The sequence below is a fragment of the Trichosurus vulpecula genome, chromosome 6, assembly GCF_011100635.1.
Source record: "Trichosurus vulpecula isolate mTriVul1 chromosome 6, mTriVul1.pri, whole genome shotgun sequence".
NCBI classification, from domain to species: domain Eukaryota; kingdom Metazoa; phylum Chordata; class Mammalia; order Diprotodontia; family Phalangeridae; genus Trichosurus; species Trichosurus vulpecula.
In genome coordinates this window covers 206,000,837-206,026,251 of record NC_050578.1, presented here as the reverse complement: position 1 = coordinate 206,026,251, position 25,415 = coordinate 206,000,837, and the positions used below count along the sequence as shown (strand labels likewise).

Here is a 25,415-nt window from a genome sequence, read left to right as displayed (position 1 = left end):
TAGAAAAACATGGGTTCAACCCAGCCCTTTCACTTAATTGCTCTGTGACTCTGGGCAAATCATTTAATCTTTCTCTATTTCAGTTTCTGGGAAGCTAGGTGGTATAGTGGATTAAGTATATGGGACTGGAGTCAGGAAGACACTCCCCCTCCCCACCCCCCCCACTCCAAGTTCAAATCTGGCCTCAGAACATTACTAGCTGTGTAATCTTGGGCAAGTCACTTAACTCCATTTGCCTCAGTTTCTCATCTGTAAAATGAGCCAGAGAAGAAAATCTTAAACCACTCCAGTATCTTTGTCAAGAAAACCCCAAATAGGATTGTAAAGAGTCAGACATGATTAAATAATAACTGAAAAACAACTTTAGTTTCTGAATCTATAAAATAGAGGATTAGGACTTGATGACCTCTAAGACACCTTTCAGCACTAAATCAATGATCCTATTAAATCTGATTCAATTCAATGAACATTTAATATACTCTGACTAGTAATAGAATGTCAGAGATGAAAAATGGCACAGCTATTGACTTCAGAGTTTTTCCATTTTACTAATAGAACATATACATTTTCCTATAAGGGTGTTCTAACCTTTAGAGATGTTTACACTGGAGTATGTAGTATTATAAGGTAGTGATCTCTCTGGCCACTGTTCAAGCAGACACTAGATGACTACATTGTCAGTGATACTGCAGCAGCATTACTGCATTGGTTGGATTAGAGAGTCTGAGTTCTTTTCTCCCCCTAAGATTATGTACAGATGTGAAATAGGAGTAGATGAGTAATAGGTTTAGGAATTGAGGTCAAGTTCAATGCCATATAATTTAATCTCTTCCCTAATTTTTTTGGCAACCAGCACATGTGCCTACCACCAATTCCAGGACACCTCTCCCTTTCCTACAGTCATCCAATGGTCATTGACCTGCCAGTTACTTCTAAACCTTGGGATCTAGTATGTTTTGGCCTTGTGGCTCATACTTAACCAAAGGTAGCTAGGGACTCTCTTACTCACTTACTACTTCTCTTGGGTTTCAATTTCCCACTAATCATTTTTGTTGTGTTCATTCTTATCCAAAGTTTATTCTTGCTAGCAAAGAAAATAGGAGCAAAATATAGGTTGAGTAGTTTTGCCTTCTTTCTGTCATCTATTATCATCATCTCACCTACTTGAATCCTTAAAATAACAAATCACTAAACATTTTGTTGTTCTTTACATTCTTGGCCATCCTCATCCCACTCTGAGGCTTTGGGCTCCAGGGTTTTGCCATGGTTTGTATTGATCCTACCCTTGCTTCCATCTTCTGTTCATGGACATTTTAAAGATCTAAGGTGGTTTGTTATTTCCCTATGTATCCACATCATCTCTTTAGACAGTTTATCCTTTTTCTATTCCTTGGAGCTGCTTCCCATCTAGTGGTCATTATTTATTTCTTGAGAACTTTATATTCATCCTGGACTGACTTCTTCCCATATACGGTCTTTAAGATCCCACCTATACTTCCAACACTAGGGAAATGTACTTTCCCCAAATTGACAGTGCACATGAGACAAGACCTTGGTTTCCTTTCCTCTATCACAAATTCAGATATGGGGGGTCATTTGTCTTGAGTTTCCTATAATTTCTAATTCAGTGACTAGTTCCTCTTTATTGATGAAAATCAGATCCAGAAGACCAGTTGCCCTCATTGCTTCCTCCACTGTTTAGAAATCAAACATATCATTAAAGCAAGTCTTTTTAAGGATAGGGATAGAGAACACTCCAGAAGATGTCTGCATGACTGAACTATGTCATGCCCCTGGGCTAAGCTGGTGGTCTGTTTGGCAAACTCCTCATTTTTTTTTATTTCAATGATACTAATACTTCTGTTTCTGTCTCCATTGATCTTCAATCAAACAATCATCAATAAAGTATTTGCCATGTGCCAGGTACTGTACTGGGCACTGGGGGTACAAGAACAAAGAATGAAACAATCTCTACTCACAAGGAGCTTTTATTTTAATGGGAAAGGTAACAAATACATACACATATGCACACATACATATATGCATAAATTAAAATGAACAAATACAAATATACATTTACAAAGTAGTTAAAAATCTTCACCCACATGCCTGTACCTTTCTTTCCCTAGTTCCTGTATGTCCTTCCCTGAGGACATACTCCTACTCTCGCCTTTAGGCCATCCAGTTTTTTTTTTTTTTGAATCAGCCGTATACCCTTCCAGAGCCATATTCCAGTCATAGGTTTCATTGCACCAAGTGTCTGTGATACTGCTGATGTCCAAATTTGCCCCCTTGAATTACTATTTTGAGTTCATTTTGACTTTTACCCATACTGGAGCATTTGCACAGAGATATCTAAAGTCATAGGTTTTGTTGCTGACTATTTTCTTGGGTTTTGTCTCTTGTGGATTTCTACATATGAAAACTAGGGCATGTACCTGGCAGATGTGCGGAGGCAGTTTCTGTCCACTCTGTCCCCTTCCAACTTATAGCCGATGCCACCTAGCAGAAGCCTCAGCCCTTTGCCTTCCCCTCTCTCCTAGGCTGTAGCTTTGTCCCTCCTTTCATCCCCCACTGAGCTTTTTCAGGAATTGTCCACAGCAAGAAGCACACCAGTCAGATGAGTTCTGGGCAACTTTATTCAAATCATTGTTGCTGTTTCCATGCCAACTGTTCATATTTTTATCTTATCCTTTTTTTGTTCCTCATCGCTGCTAAGAATCCCTTCGTGTTTAGCTCACACGAATGATGCTTAGGTTTCCCAGGTTGTGGGTTTTAGCTTAGGATGTTGACATAAGGGGATTCCTCCTGTCAGGTCCTCTTCAGATGCTTCTCTGCGGCTTGAAGGTGCCCTTGAGTTCTCAGAAGCCATCCTAGTAGAGTGAAGGTTACAACAGGATTCATCATGCTAGAAGAGTTCCAAGTATGGGTCTCCCAACATCCTAGGATTCTGTGGCTAGATTATTTTTTTTGTACCCAGACCTATGATTTAATTACTGTAGAAAACTCCTGTTATCAATATGAACTGATAATATCTCCCCAACTTACAGTCTTAGAGAATTATCTGAGGGCACTGAGAATTTAAGTAAATTGCCCCAGGTGGCACATTCAATATCAGAGTTAGAACTTAAACCCAGGTCTTCCTGACTCTGGGCTAGCAAACTATCTACTATGCCACGCTGCCTCTGAACTAGCTAAATCAGGAGTTAAAATCCAAAATAATTAGCCAAGAAGCTCATTTATTAAAAGAGTAAGTTAGCAAGTAAGTTGGAGAAGTCATTCAAACAGTCACAAAAAATCAAAAACCACTAGGGATTGACCAGGGGGATAGGGAGGTCACAGGAACTCACAAGGAGAACCTACAAAGACATGGTGGGCTTGTGATGTATACATTTGTGGAGGGACTACCCACTCCCTCAATAAGTGTTTATCAATCACCTCTGATGTTCCAGGTAGTATCCAAGGCACAGTAAAAGAGGACGGGGCACTCAAGCTGGTCCTTGAAGGAAGACATAGGATCATAGCATTCTAAAAGCAGGAAGAGATCTTAGAGATCATCAAACCTAGGAACTTTTTGGTCTCAGAATCCCTTTACATTCTTTAAAATTATTGAAGACCTTCCCAAAGAACTTTTATGTATGTGGATTGTAGTTATTGACATTTATCATATTAGGAATCAGTATTGTTTTAGTATTCCTATGAAGATACTTTGACCTCATGATGCCCCTGAAATAGTCTTGGGGGTCCCAAAGGTTTGTCTCAGGTCTCACAAGTAGAAGGTGGTAGAGCCAGAATTAAAACTCAGGCCTTGTGTCTACAAATCCTACTTAATGAAATGTATTGTTTTAGTTGTACCTGACTCTTCATGACCCCATTTGGGATTTTCTTGGCAAAGATACTGGAAAGGTTTGCCATTTCCTTCTGCAGCTCAGGAAACTGAGACAAACAGGGTTAAGTGACTCGCCCAGGGTCACACAGCTAGTAAGCATCTGAGGCCAGATTTGAACTCAGGAAGATGAATTTTCCTGACTCCAGGCCTTGCCTTCTATGCACTATAGTACCATCTAGCTGCCAAATCTTCCTCTATTTCCATTATTCCATGCTTGTTACTAAGTGGAGATGAGACACAAATGTGTTCTAGGCACACTAGCACCATAGCAATGATGCCAGCGTAGAACCTATGCCATAAAAATATTTAATAGGGCCCTTTTGAGCACACCTTGTTTTGAATTCCCCTTTGATCCTTTGGCTTAATCATCTAACCTCCCACAGGTGCTTTGATGGCTGGTTGCTGGTTCTAAATATTTAGCAATTCCCTCTTTTTGGATGCCAGAGTGGTTTTTCTGTTTGCATATCTTAGTCATTCTCCTTTCAATGGTAGACTGGAATTTGGCGCTGGTCTCCTCATGTTGCTCTCCTAAGTCTGGGAAGTCCAGGAGGTTTCCTCCTTTCCTAGACTTGATGATCAAGGTGGATAGTCATGACAAACTGTTTTTGTGTTTGTGTTTTCAGACTGTGGAGGCTGTGGAGCAGAAATCAAAAATGGCCAATCTCTGGTGGCTCTAGACAAACACTGGCATTTGGGCTGTTTTAAATGCAAGACCTGTGGAAAGCAACTGAATGCAGAGTATATTAGCAAGTAAGTTGGAGAAGTCATTCAGTCACAAAAAATCAAATAACATTTCAGGAAATACATAAAGTGCCTGCTATATGGAAGGTCTTGTGTTTGGTCACAAGGTTACCAAAATGAAAGCAACTCAATCTTTGCCCTCAAGAGACTTGTGTTCTATCAGATGGGGGTGGGAGGAGAGGAAGATGTGGCAGGTTAGTACCGGAGTAAAGAGTAATACAAGGTAAATAGTGAAGGGGACAAAGAAAAGGGATCTAGGAAAATTTCAATGAAAGAAGCATGATCTCAGCTTCCACAAAGGAAATGTCACCTAAACTGAACCTTGAAGGCTGAAGAATGAATTTTAATTGTTGGCTCTGTCATTAGAATGTAACTTCCAGGGACTTTTTTTTTTGTTTGTTTGGTTAATTTTTATTTTTTTTTTATTTTTGCCTCTATATCTGCAGTGCTTAGCATGGGGCCTAGAACATAAATAGACCCTTAATAAATGCTAATTGACAGTAATAGGTAAACATGAAGAGAGTGCATTCTAGGCAACATAGGACCCGGGCAAAAGCACCGAGGTGGGGGGAGATCACTCAAAGGATTATAGAATCGTCACATGTGAAAACTGAAAAGATTTAGAAATTGACTCCTGCGTTTTATAGATGAGAAAACTGAAACTTAGAGAGAGAGGGGAAATTCCTTACCTAAGGTCATAGTTCAGTGACTAAAGTGCTGACCTTGGAATCAGGAAGACATGAGTGTGAATGCTGCCTCTCAGACATTTAGTAGCACGTGACTTTAATTACTTAATCTCCCTCAGACTCAGTTTCCACCTCTGTAAAATGGGACTGATAATAGTACTATCCCCCACCCCCAGGGCTGCTGTGAGGATAGTAGGATATAATGCATGTAAAGTACTTTGCAAATAAACTAAAAGTTTATACAGGCAACAAGTCTTAGTGAAGTTTTAAGCATTAATAATCTTAAAGTGGCTATGTTGTTGTTGTTATTCAGCCTTGTATAATGCTTCTCCACCCCTTTTGAGATTTTCTTGGCAAAGATACTGGAGTGGTTTGCCATTTCCTTCTCCAGCTCATTTTACCGATGAAGAAACTGAGGCAAGCAAGGTTAAGTGACTTGCCCAGGGTCACATAGCCAGTAAGTGTCTGAGGCCTAATTTTAACTTGGGTCTTCTTGACTTCCAGGCCTAGCACTCTATCCACTGCACCACCTCACTGCCCAAAGTAACTGGCTGTTATATTAGCTGTCCAAAATGTCTATACTGATATCCTGTGTCGGTCTTAGCTGTTATATAGCCAGGTAGTGTGGGAGCTGGTATTCAAATTCAAGTCTCCTCTTTTTGCTAGTTTTAGTTTATTAGTTGTTGCAGAAAGATACTTAGCATCAAAGGAAGGAAACTTAGACTCTGTCTAGTTCTACCCGCTTCCTCATTTTGCAGCTGAAGAAACTGAGGCCCAGAGGGAAGAAATAAAGGATTTAAATCCAGGTCTTCTGATGCTAAATCCAGGGTTCTTTTCAATGTGCCACGTGGCCTTACTGTGAGGTGCCTGTTTAGTGGGGGTTGGGGCCAAAGGAGTAGGAGGAAGGCAAGGGAAGAGGAGTTCTGAAAGGCATGAAGGATAATTATCAAGGCCACAGGGTTCAACAACAGAGCCACTGTAGGGATTACTGGACTTAAATCAGGTTTGGGTCTTTGCTCTGCTGTCCTTATGAAGAAGCAGCATAATGTCATGGAAAAGGCATTTCTGTTGCATCTATAAGACTTGAGATCATACCCCAGGTCCTTTTCTCACAAGCTGTATAATGCTAGGCAAAGTTGTTTCCTCTCTCTGGTCCACAGTTTCCCCATCTGTAAAATGGGACTGCTAACCCTTTCCCTCGCTGTCTCACAGGGTTGTGGGAAGGCAAGTTCTCCGAAAATTCTACTGCAATATATAAATATGAGTTCACACCACTGCAAGTTGCTTGGAAAACTCTAAAACCCTACATAAATAGGAGCTCCCACTCTTAACTATTGCCCTCGGGCAATCCACAACCTCTCGGAGCCTGTTTTCTCATTTGTAAAATAATGGGGAATTATAGGAGTTCTAGGAACCACACAGGCTTATTGGGAGGAAATTTGTGTGAGGAAATTATTTGTGAACAGAAAAATACTAAATAAGTGAAAGTTTTTATTGTCCCTGACCTCACAGAGATGTAAAGAAAGCACTCTGTAAACTGCTAGAAATTGGATTTGTGGCCCAAAGGAACCCATTGGATGCTGGAGTGCTGGCTGGGCTTGCTGACTTCAGTAAGTTTACAGATGGACGATAGTCTCAGAGCAGAATGAATATGGGAATGGTCAATAAACTTTCCACAGGCCCAATGCCCAATGAATTATTTCTTCCTAGAAATCAAAACCTTTTTTATTTATTTATTTTTTTGCCTTTTCCTTATACATCCTTAAGGCTTCTTGGTGCCTTGTTGGGGTCTAAAATGAATTCATTTATTTTATTAGTTTTTAATGGAGTCTCCTGAAATGGATTTTAAATTAGGAATTAGAGCTTTTTATTGAGAAAGAGAAAAAAAGGCAGAGGGAAAGACCAAATTAAAGATCACTGAATATGAGAGCTAGAAGGGATTTGAAATATCACCTAATCTGACATCTCATTTTACATATGAGGAAACTAAGATGCAGTGACTAGGCATGATTTGCCTAAGGTCATCTAAGAGTTCGTGACAGATGCAGGATTCAGATAGCCAAAAAACATTGATTAAGCACCTACTATGTGCCCGGCACAGCGCTAAGCACTTGGCAGACAAAGAAAGGCAAAAGACAGTCCCTGCCTTCGAGGAGCTCACAGCTAGGTACAAATAAGCTATGGACAGAATAAATAAGAAATAATTTACAGAGGGAAGGCACTGAGGGATATGGAAAGGCTTCCTGTAGAAGACGGGTTTTTAGTTGGGACATGAAGGAAGCCAGGGAAGCCAGGAGCCGGAGATGAAGAGGGAGAGACCATTAAAACTGAAGGGAACTTTACACCAAATGACACTCACTGACTTTCCTTTAAAAAAAAAGTTCAAGTTCTGGACAAATGATATGAGACATTCCCAGTTATGTTCAGTATCCCCAACCTGAATGTTAATTTCATTGTTAGACTTAAGTGCAAAGTATGACTAACAGCAGAAATATGCTAAACTTTGAAAGCTTAGAGCTGTGTTAGCAGTTTATTCGCAAATTAAAACTCAAGTCAGAAAATGCAGGAATTTAAGTTCACATTATGATGTTAACTCACCCCCATTGCAATCATGTTACTTACCAGCCCACATAGTTCTCCAAAAATACAACTGTTAAGTTTGAGATGAGGGCAGATTCCTATTTCCATGGAAACCTTACCTTTACAACGCTGGGACTCAGCCTCAGGTATACTGATCCAGTGAGTATCCAGTACCATTGGATCCTTGGGGCCAAATTTCTTTCTCAGCTTAATTGTGTCCATGTTCAGCAATCAAAGAGTTATATGTAGCAAGCATGAGGCTGCATATGATGAGGTAGAATATCTGTCAAGGTCTGTTGCAAAATTGCGACTGGAATACAAGGACAGGTTAGGGTATTTTCATATCTAATGAATAATATCTGATGAATACTTAACTGAATGTCACAGTTGGAAGAGACCTCAGGAGGCTTCTCAATCTAAATGGGAATGTCCTCTACCACATCTTAAACAAATAGTGTCTATTTGAGGACTTCCAGTGACTGAAATCTCACTACCTATTAAAGCAATCCACATTTCTTCTTCCCTCCCTCCTTCCTCATTCCTTCCTTCCTTCTTTCCTTCCTTCCTTCCCTCCTGCCTTCCCTCCTGCCTTCCTTCCTTCCTTCCTTCCTTCCTTCCTTCCTTCCTTCCTTCCTTCCTTCCTTCTTGCCTTCCTTCCCTTCCTGCCTTCCTTCTCTCCTCCTCCCCCCAGGCTATAGGTATGATCTTAAAGCAGATGTAGATCCTACAACTGAGCCTCTTGCTCCAGGACCATCTTGTTCCAGATTACAGGAACAACTATGCGTAGGACCACAAGTGGGGAGCCATGACAGATTGCTAGGACATTCTTAAAGAGCACATGGAACTAGTTGATCTTTGAGTGCCCTCTAGCTCTGATATTCAATAATCTATGATCCTATCTAGCTCAGATATTCTCTATTCTATATTACAAAGTCCAGTCTAGACTGACATTCTATGAATTCCATGAGCACTTTGAGAACATGGCAGAGTGTGATAATGGCATAGGGAAAGTGGACAAGTTATCTTGACTTCCATTTTGCTAGGAATCTGATAGATCACACTGTGCTTGTGAAAGGATAGAAAGAAACTTATCATCATCATAACCATTATCATTGCAATCATTCAATGTGTTTTATTAAGCCCCCCCCAAAGAAAAAGTTGTGGTATTGTGCTTATTGCTTTTATGAGAGAGGCAGCTGGGGACATAATTCAATTCTAAATGTTGGCTTTCATAATTCATCATTTTCCCATGAGCATTACACAACCCGGGTATCAGTTAGTCACTGATTAGTGGAGTTTTGATTAAATATGACCATAACCATCTTTCATTCATAATTCTATTAGTCTAAAAACCATCCTTATTTTCCTGTTTGTTGTAGTACCTTCCTTTCTCAAAAACTTTCTATTGTAGAAATGTTTTGCTAGAAGAAACCCAGACAGAGTACACATTCCTACTGTAACATTTCTCACAAGCCTTGTCTAGTCAAAAGATCAAGCGGTTTTTTTTTTGGGGGGGGGTTGGGAGTAGGGGGTGGGGAGGTATCTTCCCAAGTTTGAAGTGAACAAGCATTCCTCATGTTTGGCCATGTATTTATTTTCAGGGGTTACAGTATTTTAGCCTTTAAGCAAACTGAATATTCTCATAGATTTATGAAGAAAATTGAGAACCTCATTAATTGCTGTCTATTTTCATTCTTAGGGATGGTGTCCCCTACTGTGAGGCTGACTATCACACTAAGTTTGGCATTAGATGCGACAGCTGTGGAAAATACATTACAGGCAGAGTACTGGAGGTAAGCGAAAATAGCCCCCTAAAGGCCAAACACAAAAGCACTCACTCATATACCCTAACCATACATATCTCTTCTGAAACACATACATATGATGTATACACATGACATATAGTGGTATGCATGTAGACATATTTCTACGCATGTGGAACAGACACATTTGCCCACATGTATCACCAGCTCACACACATCCCTACCCACACATATATGTTAACAGTGATTTATTTCACCACATGAACACACTTTTGTGTATGTGTTCCTTCTCATATACACACTTACACACACACACACACATACACACACACACACACACACACTGGACATATGAATATGTGAAAGATCTATGAAATCATCAGCAAAGAGGTACTTGTGGTCTAAGAACTCTTTCCTGCAATGGAGCTTCAGTCTATCTATGCCTTAGAAGAGCATAGAAATCATGGATTTAGAGCCTGAAGAGACCTTAGAGTTTATGTAGACTATTGGTATCAAACTCAAATAGAACTGGGGTCCACTAAACCATACATAAGGATCCTGGTGGGCCACATGTTGACTTAGAAGATCACATATTAACATTATCTATGTTCTAGTGTATCTTTTATTTATTTTGTTAAATATTTTCCAGTTCCATTTTAATGTGGTTCCAGTGGCACTTGGGAGTTTTGCTGGCAACACTTTTGACCCGTCTGAGGCAGTCCACCTCTTTCTTTTAAAAAAACTAGGAAATAGATTGTACAGAGACCATAGGCTCATCTAAGGTCACACCAAATATGAAATATCAGAGGTAAGATTTGAACCCAGGTCCTCTGGCTTTAGATCTAGTACCCTTTCCACTACACAACACAACCTTTCCTGGCTCAAAGATGTTAAAATGATTTGTCCAAGGTCTCATAGCTAAGAAGTGTCCATGGTGGGATTTTGAACACAAGCCTTCAGGATTCAAAATCCAGTGCTGTCCAAAAGGCTACCTATTTGTACGTACCAGCATGCACACATGTGAACCAATTCCAAAGATCACAGAGAGCACCCGCTCTTGGTTGTTTTATCATTTTCCTTACAAAAACAACAATAACTTTCATTCCTGTTGTACTTTCTTAACAAAGTCCTTTCATCCATGCTGTCTCTTTTGTCTCTATATCCAGGAGGAGGTAGGTAAGACAGATATTCTCATCACCAATCTTTTGATCAGGAGCTAATACCTGATGCTGTCTGGCTAATATGTAGTGACACTGAAAGTGGGACTAGAGTCTTTGGACCCCAGGTCCTAGGATCCAAAGCATTAGAGCTGAAAGGGACATGTAACAGAGATTATGCAATATAGGGATTGGGGTACCCTACCTGTAATGTGGATTACATATGGAATTACAAATGGAATGTCCCGTCACATAGAACAGGGAGACCGTGAGACCCTTTTTTGTCAAGAACAGCAAGACAACTATGACTGGGGAGTCACTCCCCTATTTTCAGGAGGGTTATGCCTATCTATCTATATATATATATATATATATATATATATATATATATATATATATATATATATATATATATATACACACATATATATACACACACGTATATATTATGTATATATGTATATATATGTGTGTGCGTGTATGTATGCATACAAGTGTATATATACATATATAGACACATATATGTGCATTTTTGTGTGTGTATTTGATATATAGACATGTATCTGTCTCAGATATTTTCAGTCTAAAAGTATGATTCTTTTTTTTTATTGAGGGGGGAGGAGTTCATGATAAAAGCCACTTTTCCTGGTAGTTTGGGTGGGAGAGAAGTGGTCCTACCTCTGACCAAGATGGTAATTGTTTATTACCAGCCAGTTTGTTCTCCTCTCACCAATTTTTTTTTTTACATTTTGAAGCTCACAAGATCATAGCCATCTCCAAACTCCTTCATGTGAAACAGAGACAGAAGCAACAACAGGGTCATGCTCTCTTAGCCTTATGCCAACCCTGAGTGAGTTAAAATCCAAGCCCTCTCCTCCACCCAGAGGCCTTAGGACTTTGCCCTCATTCTCAGTCCAAAAACTGTGTCCTCATTCGAATCAATCTGGGAAGAGACATACCAAGGAACTTGCTTTGGCTTGTTGGTTCACCCCAGTTCTGGCTCCATAGACAATTAAGAAGGTTCTCCTGAAGACTAGAACCAGTTACAGAATGTCTGTGTAAGATCCAAAGGCCATATGGGGCTTGCATCAGTAGAGTGTGCCATGTTTCAAGAAGACAAACTCAAAAATGCGCCCTACCAGAAAAGTAGGCCGGCCAGTCATGTTATGCAAGTCAGGGCTAACAAATGGATGGCCCAAAAAATTAAACATTCTACAAAATATTAAAAGAAACAGAAGGAGGCCTCCGGCGCATTGGGTAGATCTCTATGTTATATTTATGGAAAGATGGAAACAAGGATCATACTAGAAGAAAACACATGGGGGAAGCTCCAGTCTGCTTTGATAGAGGAAGCACCCATACTGATGAAATCACAGAGCTATAAAAACACTGAAGTATATACATACAAGGCACTGTGCTTGTGTCTGGGGATACAAAAGTGATGCCCTCAAGGAACTTATAACTTGTACTGTTGAAAAGAAATCTACATAAATAGATTTTGAGCTCCTTGTGGGCAGGAAGCTTTTCTTTTCTTTTCCTTTCTTTTCTTTTCTTTTTTTTTTTGGTCTCTTTTGGTATCTCCAGCATTTAGCATGGTGTCTGGCACATAATAGGTGCTTAATAAATGTTGAGTGGTTGATTGATTGAACAATGATTATACATGGAGATTGACTAGGACCAAGGATTATGCCATGAGAAGTCTGAGGAGGAAAAGGTGACTTTCAGCTAGCAGGGGAAAGGGGAACAGCATAGGGAAGGCTTCATAAGAGGAGGGTGCTGCATTAGGATTGAGTCTTTAAGGAGCAGAAGAATGTAACTCCAGCAGATGGAGATGGGTAAAGGAGGGTCCTGGACCCATAATATAGAATGAACAAAGGTATGGAGAGTAGACTGAGAATGTATGACAAAGTAAACTAATTTGGCCAGATCTATGGAGTAGAATGGAATCAAATAAACTTCTTAAAAGGGGTAGGTTGGTTCCACCTTGGGAGGCAATGGGAATCCACTGAAAGCTTTTTCAGGACAGAAGTGGCATGATTAGAGTGGTGCATTAAATAAATCAACAAGCTTTTATTAAGCATCTGCTATATGCCAGACTTTGTTCCAGGCTCTGGGGATGCAAAGACAGAAGCAAAACAGACCTTGCCCTCAGGGAACTTACATTAGATGAAAAGTAGGCTGCATTAGGAATATTATTAAGGAAATAGTTTTTTAAAAAAAATGATTTGAGATGAATTTGAGGAGAGAATTGGCCAGGCACAAGAAAGCCAGGACAGTAGTATGAGAGAACTTGAACCAGGCATATTATTGTGGAAGAGTATTAGAGGGGAGGGAAACGAGAGATATTACTAAAGTGAGGAGGGACAAAGACAAACTGTCCTCTCTCCTCATTTCACCAGGGAAGAAACTAGGGCCCTAGGTCACATAGAAACTAGTGACAAATCCATGAACAATAACAGAAGCTAGCCCTTTTAAGAATCTACTATGCTCATAGCCCTGCAGAGAGAACAAAGTTTTGTTCTCATCCCTGCCCTCCTAGAACTCATAGTATAACAGGGAGATAAAACACAAACACAAATAATCATTTTCTATTACAGCAGATCCTTAATTTCACTCCAGCCACCAGTGCCTTCCACAGCTATAATTCTAATAGACAATATAACATGTCTATCAGTGTTATAAAACAAACTGCCATATGAGGTCTGAGGGAAGAAGTCTTTACTGATTGAGGAATTAGGGAAGGCTTTATAGAGGTAGCAGCATTTGGATTAGGATAGAATTGGATAGAATTTGCCAAGCAAAGAGAGGAGGGGAAGATACCCCAGGCATAAGTGGAAGCATGAGGCACAAGAGTACAAATGTTTGGAGTATGATCAGGAGACAGAAAGCAGTTGAGTTTAACATGGCAGAGAGTAATATGAAGTAGGGATGAAAAGGTAAGATGACAAACATGGTAGAGGGCCTTGGTCAGATCACACACACCTGCATCTCTGTGTTCAATTTAAGACGACACATTTTAAGGACATCATTACATCCAAAGAAGGGCAACTAAAATTTTGAAATAAGGAGTTCATGCCAAATAAGGATCAGTGAAAGAACTAAGGATACTCAGCCTGGTGTCTTTAGGTATTTGATAGGCTGTTTTGTAGTACAAGGATCAGCCTTGTTCTGACCCCTGAGGACAGAAGTAAGAGCAAGACATCAAAGTTACAGAAAGTCAGACTTCCTAACAATTATATCTACCCACAAGTAGCATGGATTGCCTTGGGGGCTCTCCCTTATTGGAGGTCTTCTATCAGAAACTGGATGAGCCTCTGTTGGCATAATAAAGAAGAAATCTTTATTGAGGGGGGTGGGTTGAACCAGGTTTGCCTTTGAAGACCCTAACAACTCTTCAGTTTTGTGATTCTGTATTGATCTCTAAATTCTCTTGCCACTTCACTGGTATTCACTCCTTCCTCATCTGTGCCAGTTGAAATCCTTCCCTTCTTTTGAGGTCCCTTTCATGCCACCTCTTTCAAGAAGTCTTCCCTGATGATCCCCATAAATTCCTATGGCACTTTGGAGGGGGGAAGGCAGGGCAGTTGGGGTTAAGGGACTTGCCCAAGGTCACACAGCTAGTGTGTCAAGTGTCTGAGGCTGGATTTGAACTCAGGTCCTCCTGACTCCAGGGCCAGTGCTCTACTCACTGCGCCACCTAGCTGCCCCTCCTATGGCACTTTGGGCATTTCCTTTGCCCCTATCATAGTCTACCATGAATGTTCTTTTCCTCACTTCCCAATGGAGGGAACAACACATATAGGAGATTTTACCTGCAGGGCTTATGGAAAGGCTATCATCCTTAGAGTACAGCAGCAAAGAAGATCTATATGGATCTATCTTCTTTAATTCTAATTTCCATTGATAAAACCATAGTTTTGTCATTGCACCATAGTCAGGTGTGGAACAAGTTATATATCTCTCCTTTAAATTGTAAACTTCTTGAATTTAGGGGCTATCTCTGTTATCTAGCACAGGACATATTAAAAATTTACTGATTTGTAATAATCCCCTACAATGCTATTTAAAGCTTTACTTTTGTGATGCCCATTCCCTGTTGTCCATTTCCATGCTGGTTTCTACCCTTTCTCTCTCTACCCTTTCTGGCCCAACTGGGTGATTCTCTGATCAAACCCAATTTCACTTCGTGGCTCATGGTTCAAGATTTGGTTCTATCTCACACAGTGGGAGTCCCATATCCACACATGGAATCAGGGTTTAGAGACCCTGGAGGACCATCTCGTCCATCATCTTCATTTTAATTATGAGGAAACTGAGGCCCAGTGAGGGGCTATGTCTTGCCCCATGTCACATCACTAGTGAGTCAGAGTCACAAGAAAAACCCAGGTCTTCAGAGACTCCAAACCTAGCGCATTTTTTCACTGTACCACACCCTAGAAACTCTTCAATATGACATGTTTTAGGGATCAGTTCCTCGTAGCTGCACAGGAGGTTCAAGACAGCACTTTTAATAGGAATAGTTCCCACTGGGATGGTGTTTTACATCTTCAAAAGTGCTTTCATCTCAATAATTCTTCCAGGTCATAGTGTGCAGTGGTACAAGCCTCCTTCCCCCATTTATTATTTATTTTTAATATTCATTTTTAAAAATTGAGTTCTGATTTCTCTCCCACCCCTTCCTTACCCATTGTGAAAGCAAGAAAGAAATATGATATCAATTGCACATGTAAAATCACGTGAAACATTTTGCCATATTAGCCATGTTGAAAAAACAACAAAACAACAAAGGTCCAAATCTTTTTACTCCCATTATACAAAGTGGGGATTTGAGGCTCATAGAAAAAATGCACTGCCAGCTCTTACAGAGCTAGTAAGTATCAGGGCTGAGATTTGAACCCAGGTCTCAGGGCTCTAAGATCTTTCCCACTACACTGTGCTGACTCATAGACATTGCCTCAAGAATGGGGGCCTCTGCAAGCATTAAGTATCCTTGGAAATTCAGACAATTGGAGCTATAGAGAACACCCTGCCAATGAGGTGAATTGGCTAAATCCAAGCGGGGGAGGAAGGGACTGTCTTGACTGAGAAGCAAGAAAGAAAAAAAACCCACTCTTTTCTGTGCTGTGAAGGATAAAGCTTTTGCAGTGAAGACTGATGCTTTTGTTTGCCCCTAAGCTGCTGCTGCGAGGATGCTCTGGGAGGTGCACAGCCCACTCTGGGAGCCTCTTTGCCTTCACCCTTCTTTTGGGGCTGGAAGCTCGTGCATTGAGACGAGACTAATTCCTCCAAGCAGGGTGTAACAACTTTGAGCCCACCGTGGGGCAGAATGGTATATTCTGATGCTGAAATACCTATTATACTGCTGCTCTGCTAACAACAGACATCCCCCAACGTACCTGAGCTGCTGTAAATAAAGAGGTGGCTGCTGAACGACACTGCCGGAATTTTCCCCCTTTCTAAAGAGCAGGTGTTTGAGGGGAGAACAGCCAGGCTTTGGGTGGTGAGATCTACAACGAAACGACACAAGGGCGAGAACTGATCTTCCTTACAGACTGCTAGCAGCGCCAGGTTTTTCTCCTCTCCCTCCTCCCAGGAGAGGAAAGGAAACTGCTTTTGGGGAAAAGGGATCCAAATACAGCCTCAGAGTTAACACAGCTAACAGGAGCATTACCTTTGAAGGTAGGAAGCATTGGAAAGCCTCTACAGATGACCTGGCTTGTCAGAGGTCACTGCATTGTTGTGATTAAAAAAAATCTTTTGGGGAAGGTCCTTTGTATTTCTGCCAGAGCTGGTGGTGTGGGCTTATTTCTGCTTGAGTAGCTGGCAGCTGGGCTGCTTTGCATGTGATGGAGTTAAGAGTTTCTTAATTCCTGCTTTTATGCTTGCCCTTGGGTTCGTGGTGGGGGAAGGGCTACCTGTGGATTCCACCCCTACCTTAGGCTGTGGTCCTTTGACAACTGAATCCGAATTAACACTGAACCAGTGTTTTTTTTTTATGACATAACAGTTGTGGAACCTGATGGTGCTTTTCAGTTCGTCAGAACTCGTAATTTTTTTTCATATAAAGGAAGCAACCATCAGTCAGCATGTGCTGGAAATGTTGGGTAGAGGAAAAGTCCTGGATTTGGAATTGGAAGAAGAGGGCTGATTCTCAATTCTGCTGTTGTCACCTACTGCTTGGCCAAATCACTTCCCCTCTGAGCCTCAGTCTCCTCATCTGATCTCTAAGTGTGATTAGGTGTAGAAACATCAACGCTGAGTGATATAGGAAATGATGCAGGACATTAAATGTGAATTTAATCACCCCAGTTTTCATGCCCCCTACTAACTGCATACTGTTATATCTTAAAATGCATTGCCTGAACATTTTACATGTAATAATCATTCATATTTCTCTAATGCCTTCAGATTTATAAAGGTGCTCTTTTCACCACTAAATATGTTTACTCTCTCCATCTCCACTCCCTGGCTTCCTTAGCTTCCTTCAAGTTAAAGTCTTCTTATTTCTACAAGAAGCCTTTCCTGAGCCCCCTTAATGTTAATACCTTCCTTCTTTAATTATCTCCAATTTATTCTGTATACATCTTGTTTATACCCTCTGTTTATCCTCATGCCTGGCACCTACTGGTGCTTAATAAATGCGTATTGACTGACTGGCTGATTTCCCCTCCCCCCCATATGAGTAAACACACAATCCCCACTTTTATAAATGAGGCTCATAGATGTAAAGTGACTTGCCCAAGTAAATAACTAGTAAGTAGCAGAATTAGGGATTTGAATTCATGACTCCAAGCCCATTACCCTTTCCATTGAACTACACTGCCTCTCCAGATCACATTTCCATAGTGGCAATGAATTTACAAAGTTTATCCCCCAGCACTTCTGTGAGGCCAACGGCAACATCATCAGCCTAGATGCAAGTCTCTGGCTTTGTCAAACATTGCTGAAGTGGATCTGCATCTTGAACTAATGCAAATGATGTTGGAAATCATTGCAGGCAAAGATCCTTCTGAAGGACTGTTTGAACAATTCTACGGAAGAAATGAAAATAAAACAATACCCTGATATAAAGTAGGCTCTGCAGATCTGCTCTGGGTTTATTTGAGCAGCCAGAAACAGGGTTCTACTGCAAACTGGCCCTGTTACGTTGAAAGTGTGGCCACATAACCCAGGAAAAGCAGCCAAGTGTTACACATCAGAACCATCACACTATGAAGTAATTCATGGTCATTAGGGAAGGAGAAACCTTGTGTAGTAAGGTGAGTTTATATACAAACTCTTAAGGTTTCTTCCAGCTGTGTTATTTTATATTCTAGTATGCCTTCTAGGTCTGACATTCTGTGTTACAAGTTTTACGATCTTTTCCATCTCTGACAATTCCATGTTCTACGTTCTAAGGTCCCTTCTAGCACTGATGTTATGTAGCCTAGGTTCTGAGTTCTCTTCCATGTCTGACATTCCATGTTTATGTTCTGAGATGCCTCCCAGCTCTTACACTCTGTGTCTCATCTTGTTGTCATCGTCATTATTCTGCATTCTGTAATATGCCTTCCCACTCTGGAATTCTGTGGTTCCGTGAAATCATCTCTCTTTTGGCAAAATTCCTTGTAAGATCATGTATCCCTTGTGCGCTGTTCTGTGATTATTTTGATTTATTTATAGATGCAAGGAAAATTTATGGGTCGTTGAAATTCAGTTGAAATATGTGTGTGTGTATATACACATATACACACATATACATACACACATATATATGTGCCCATAATATTTCTGTAATCTTTCTATCCCCTCCTTTGCTCTTTAGATGACTCAATCTCTAATATTTTTATTTTGTTTTCACAACTCAGCCAAAGAGTATTTGTAAAAGCCTATTAGCAGAACCAAAGAAGGAGAAATCAGTTTGGGCTATACCCTCTCTGACCATTATTTTTAAGATCACTTGACTGTTTTCATTGGGGTATAGTATGTGCACACACCCATTGACGCCTCCCCAAATACCACTGAGTACTATAATAATAGGGGAGGCAAATCAGGACATAATTCTGCTAAGAAATTCAGTAAGAAAACAGGATGTTTCACCTTTTAAAATAAAGTAACAGCTCATACTTATATAGCACAGTGCTCATGCACAGTAAATGCTTAAAAACTCTCATATCATATAGCGCCTAAGGTTTACAAGACACTTTCCTCAAAGCAACGCTGGGAGGTGGGTAGTGGATGTATTATTATCACCATTTACAGATGAGGAAGATGAGAATCAGAGGTAAAGTGACTTGCCTAGCGACACATAGTTCTAAAGGGGCCGAGGCAGCGCATAGACCTAGAGCTGTGATCACGTGATCGATGCCAAGTGTGCCTTCATAGTCAGGTCATCTTTGGCCTTGGGTGGGATGATAAAGTGACTGAAGATATCTGTGTCGCAACCAGTCTCTATTATGTATCCTTTTTCATCATTTTTCAAGTAAGGTTCAGTTCAGCCATTGAATTGTTTTGAAACAAATACTAGAGGTTTTAAGGGGATAGGGAATAGATCTGTGATTTCATTGACATCGAGAATTCCCAGGTGAGGAAGCTCCTACCAATGGAGCAGTTTGGCACCTTCTCTACAAGAGCACAGAGAAGTGAAGGGAGCAGTCCCCAGTCACACAGCCACTCTGTGTCAGAGGTGGGGTTCGGATGTAGCTCTTACTCCCTTTGAGGTGAGCTCTCTGTCTTCTATACCACGATGTTTTCATTTTTCCAGAAAGTGAATCTCTGAGAGGTGAAGAAATTTGATCAGGGGTACATAACTTAGTAAGAGTAAGAGGTGGGATTTGAACCTAAATCTTCCTGACTCCAGGTACATCTCTCTAGCAACATTCTCTCACACACTATTGCCCCAGGATTTCATACTGGGAGGTAGGAAATATCAGTCCTAGACATGACTCACAAATTAGAATACTATGTGATTTTGGATAACTCACTTCCTCCTCTTTAGGCATCTGTTTCCCCAAAATGAGGGGCCTAGACTAGCTTGCCTTTGAAATCTCTTACAACATTGACATGTTTTTTTGTATGAATAGAAGGTCAGCCTAGCACGTGAATTCATCCCTATTCCTTATCATTTTTTAAAATATTTTTTCTTAAGGAAAAAATGGAACTAATATGCTTCTGAAATGACTGATTCAACAATGCTAGGAATAAATGAAAATAAAACAACACCTGGTTTCAATAGGCACCAAGCCACTTCCAGGCTGGCTCAGCTATCAGCAGAGGGAACCTTAGAGACCATTTAGTCCTGCTCATTTTATAGTTGAGTAAACTGAGGCCTGGAAGGTAGATGTTACTGACCCAATTATATCAACATGAAAAATTATTTAATATAGTTAAGTTTTTGGTAGAAAATTCAATTAAAAAAACATAGCATAATTGGCTTTAATTATGGACCAGACAATAAGTGTAGACAATAAGTGATATAGACAGTACTATATGAGGTCAGAGGAACTGGTATAATGAAGGAGAGCTTCATGGGACTTCAAAGTCCCTCTCTTGCTTTAAGATGCAGCTCAAACACCATCTGCCTCATGAATCCTTTCCTGGTCCCCCCAGCTGCCAGCTCCCTCCCTCCCAAACTCCCTTATATTTAATCACTTGGCATACTTTGGTATTTGTTCCGTCTACATTTGTGTTGAATGTATTTATTCATGTGTTTGGTGATTTCCTTATTGTTTGTGAGTAGGAATCATGGCCACTCTGTATTTGTCCCCTCAGCACCACACTCAGTGTCTGTCTCATACACTGAGTGCTTCGGAAATGCTTGTTGCTTGAAGAAGATGGGATTTAAGTTGGATCTTATGTGATAGAAAGGATCTTAGATTGGCAGAGCAGAGAGCAATGGGTATCCTAAGATAGTCAAAGAGTATGGACAGAAGTATGAAGGGAGAAAGCAGAAGGTAAAGTCTGTCAGAGGCAAAGTAGAATGAGGAACAGTGAGTGGGCCAATTTGATTCAATTCAATAAACTTATTCGACTTTTACTATATGTAAGGCTTGGAGATTCACATGGTCCTAGGTGCTGGAGACACAAAGAAAGAGCCTCAAGAAGCTGAAAATCTGGTAGGGAGGGATTTAATAGATATTTAATTCAGTTCAACAAGCAACCAGCTGGATCCCAGGCACAGTGCTAGGCACTTGGGAAACAAAGAAATGAGGAAGAAAGAAACAAGCACTCATTATGCACCTACTATGTTCCAGGCACTGTGCCTGGAAAATGAAATAGCCCCTGTGCTCAATGACACATTTTGATTTCACCGTGATTTATTAAGCAAGATCCAGAAACATATTTCAAGTTAGACTATGATTAATCAATAGGAGAAATGAAACTAAGAGATTAGGGATCCATTGTGAGGGGAGATCAGGTCTAGCTAGGGGTACAAGCAAGTATCATAAAAGAAGTAACACATGTGCTGGACATTGAAGGAATGAGAAAATTTTAGCTGGTGGGGACATAGAAGTTTTGATTTTTTTAGCACAATGTTTTAAACAAAATTTAACAAAAAACAATTTAACGCAACCGAGATTTCGTCTGTGAATGGAATGCTGAGGGAAGACAGTTCCTTTGTCAATGCAGATAAGCACCTTTTTCTACAGCATACTTGTAGAGAGCTGCCTGACTCCAGGTCAAATGACTTGACTAGGGTCACCTAGGAAGATTTGTCACAGGTGGGACATGAACCCAGATTTTCTCAACTCCGAGTCAAGCTCTCTATTCACTCTTCCAGGCTGCTTCTCAACAGGTGGAGCTGCAGTTACTTACCAGAAAGTGGGCTACCTCCTAATAGAGAGCCACAGTTAAAGGGAAGAGTAACCTTAATCTCCAGACTTTCCAAACTGTTAAATCTTCACATTCAGCCAGTCTGCTAAATTCTTACCCATCACTTAAAGCCCAATTCACATGTCACCAATTCTCTAATGTCTTTCTTCATTTCCCTGATTTATAGGGTTCTTTCCCCTCAGATCTCAGATAAAACTTTATTTATACCACTTTAATAGCATTACTTGTTATATTGTATATTTTAGCTGTCTTCATGTGTCATTCCTACTGTTAGATTTGTAAGTTCCATGGGAGCAGGGAGTATGTCTTGTCAACCAATTAAACTTTTTTTCCAATGAAATGCCTACTAGGTACCAAATACTGTATTAGTACTTTGTATCTCCCTTAGCATTTAGCACAGTAGCTATACACAGTAGCCAAATAATACATGTTAAGTGAATGAATATTATCAAAGTCATCACCGTAGACACCTTTAAAAGAAGCAGAGTACAATGGATAGATGGAGCAGTGAGCTTAGAGTCAGGAAGACCTGAGTTCACATATGGCTAGATACTTATTAGTGTGACTCTGGGCAAGTTCCTTAACCTCTTTGCCTCAGTTTCTTCAACTGAAAAAATGGGTATAATAATAGTACCTACCTCCCAGGGTTGTTGTGAGGATCAAATGTGATAGTATTTGTAAAGTACTTAGCACAGTCCCTCCCTGGCACATAGTAAATCCTTGATAAATGATTTTTTCTTTCTTTCCTTCTTTCCTACCTTCCACTCTTTCTTCCTATCCGAAGACCCATGGTATAATGAGAAGACTGCCAAGCACCAAATTAGAAAACTTGGGTTCAAGTCCTGGCTTTGAAATTACTGGCTATTTGACTATAAGCAATCACTTTACCTCTCTGTGCCTCAGTATTCTCATTCTCTTAAATGGACATAATATTTGAATTCCCTACACCATGAGCATTGAAATACTGTAAAAATGGTGGCTATTAGCAATGTTACATGATCGCTGTCATCATTATCAATCACTCACTAAGAGACCATCACTCATTGGTAGATGAAATACCTGGTTATAAGACTGTACTCTAATGGTATCCCAACCTCCCAACTTCTGTATTGCACATTAAGGGTAGAATCTGAATGCTTGTAGCTTCCCAGAAGACTGAATTTGTTCTTTTCTTCTCTCTTGTTCTATATTATTAAAGATGACAGCTGCTTGTCAGGAACCACAAAACAGATCTTTTAAGAAGCAAGCACTAAGAGATCTCCTGTGAGCTTTTTATGTCAGAGATGCCCTGTGCCCTCTCTGGTGCCTCAGCATCTCCCCAGTTTTTCTGTTCTGGGCTAACTGCAACAGGAAGAAGACAAATAAAGCCACGAGTCCAGGCTTTTAAAAAGTCATCCTTTCTGGGAGCTCTTGTCTAGAAGGGCATCTTCATGGGTCATTTCTCTACTGGCATAAAGATAATGGCACAACAATTGTTCTAATTTCAAAGAGCTTTGAAGTTTATAAAGTGCTTTTCTCACAACAATTCCCTGAGATTGCTAATTCAGGGGTTTTGTTTTGGGTCTTGACCTGTGATTTCATCCGTGAAGAAAATGCCTGCCCTTCCATTGATGTAAACCAATAGCTTATCTGCAATTTACAGTCTTTTAGAGAGAGTTGTCTGGGGCCACTGAGAAGGAAGGAAATAAGCATTTATAAAGTGCCTACTGTATGCCAGGCCCGGCAAAGTATTTTTACAAATATTATCTCATTTGATCCTCACAGCAACCCTAAGAGCTAGAGCTATTGTTAATCCTCATTTTACATTTGAGGAAACTGAGGAAGATAGCATTTAAGTGATTTGCCCAGGGGGTCACACAGCTAATAAGTATCTGAGGCTGGATTTGAACTCAGATCTTCCTGACTCCAGGCCTAGTGCCATATCCATTGAGCCACCTAACTGAGTCTGCAGCTTTTCCTGGGATCACATAGCTATACGTGTGTCAGGAATAGGATTTGAACCCAGGTCTTCCAGCATCTTACTTCTGGCTTTTCAGCTATCATTCCATACTGCTACAAACAAGTATCATCATCCCCATTTAAATGGGTGAGGCAATAGAAGCTTATTGCCAGTTAGTGTCAGTCAGGATTTTTCCCCATGTCTCCTGAGTCTGGTTCCAGTACTCTTTCTACTACATCATTTTGCATTTGCTTTGAAGTGAATGTTGCATTGTGCACCAATTCAGTATTAACAATAGCAGCTGAAGTTACATTATAGCCTCTTATATAAGCATCTATTTAATTCTTCTCCAGGCCCACAGCTGCTCAGTTAGCCTACCATCACCATAAAAAGATGCTCAGGCTTATGCTTTGAGTGAGACAAACTGTCAGTCCCCAGGCTTGTGCTTCTCTCTTCTATGGTACTTCCCTGGCCCTGCTCCATATAGATCTCCCCTCACTTTGGGATCCTTTTCTCCCAGTTTCATTTGGCTTCCTGCTTAGCCATCTGGATTGGATACCTCTGACTTGGACCTCAGCAAAGTTTCAATTTACTCCCTGGGATCTGGGTTTGGCCCTTTCACTTTACCCCCATCCATGTTACCCAGCCAAGGCCTCTTAATACATTGATGGGCCCCTTCCTTTCTCTATACCTCAGTATAATGAAGCAGTTTATCCAGATATCCAGATAATTTATCAACAGATATTTGCCAAGTGCCTAGTATGGGCTCAGCACTGTGCTATATGCTGGGATACAAAGACAAAACCAGAAATAAACCCTACCCTCAAGGTTCATGCATTCTACCCGGGAAGGTAGCATGTTTGTAAGTAGGGATTCAAAGTACAGTTATCCTTTCCATATTGCAACTTTCCCCATCTCAGTTTTGATATGTCACAGGTTGGCATAAGGAATTAAATGGGAATTTGGGGAGAGTTTTGTGGAAGCTGCAGATGACACATGAAGACTGACAAACATCACAGAAAAAAATTTAGAAACTCAGAAATGCATAAAATATATGTATAGCATTGTATAATGTCAACATATTTTATCTTTAATACTATAATAATTCAGACTTCTATTCTGGTATGAAGGGAGGTCCAAAAACTTTTACACAGATTTTCCAGATCGTGGAGGTACCCTGCCTGTTATGTGGAAGGGATAATTTTTTATAGGAAGGTCCTGGTAGCTGAGGGAATCAGAAAATATTTCCTGTGAAAGGTGTATGTGAGCTGATCATTGAAGGATATTATGATGTGAATGTTACTTTCCTTGGTGAACAGATGAGGGAACTGGAAAGTTAGATTGTGTAAGACAAATCCTTGGCATGGGGATGCCTAACTCCTTGGTGTGAAAAATGACTTTGTTCCTTATTGAAGGCTTTCAATCCGCAGGAGTTAAGGGAGATGAAGAGTTTGGAAGGCTTTAACAGAAGGCTTAGAAGATTGTGGTCTTGACGTGGCAATCCTGCCACCAAATTACAGGGCAAGGATAGCTGGAAGCCGCCTCCATTTCAGCTAAAAATACTGCAGAACCTTAGGGAGCAAGGGTTAGAATAGGGGAAGGGATGAGGTGGGGAGTATAAGGTCATGCAAATATCTTCCCCTTGGCTTTCACAAATTTGAAATTGGGTTTCCTTCTTCAGAGATAGGAATCAGCCAAGATCTTCTGCCCTGGTTGTGGAGGAATATTCATTCACTGAAGGACAAAGCAGCCAAATGAAAGTATCAGGATAGATCATCATTAAAGGATAAAGTCAAGAAAATGCCCAATATCTATCTGAAAGGTCTCTGGGTGCTAGTCAGGAATGTT

The 25,415-nt window shown here is 40.5% G+C and overlaps 1 protein-coding gene across 19 annotated transcripts in view; it reads left to right on the top strand.

Moving 5' to 3' along the window:
• Positions 1-25,415, top strand: part of ABLIM2 (actin binding LIM protein family member 2) — a 313,210-nt gene that overhangs the window by 159,427 nt on the left and 128,368 nt on the right. For all 19 annotated transcript variants that reach the window (XM_036763471.1, XM_036763486.1, XM_036763488.1 and 16 more), the window contains exons 5-6: positions 4,513-4,639; positions 9,596-9,689. In XM_036763471.1, the coding sequence (XP_036619366.1) occupies positions 4,513-4,639; positions 9,596-9,689 (221 nt within the window). The remainder of the gene's footprint in view (positions 1-4,512; positions 4,640-9,595; positions 9,690-25,415) is intronic.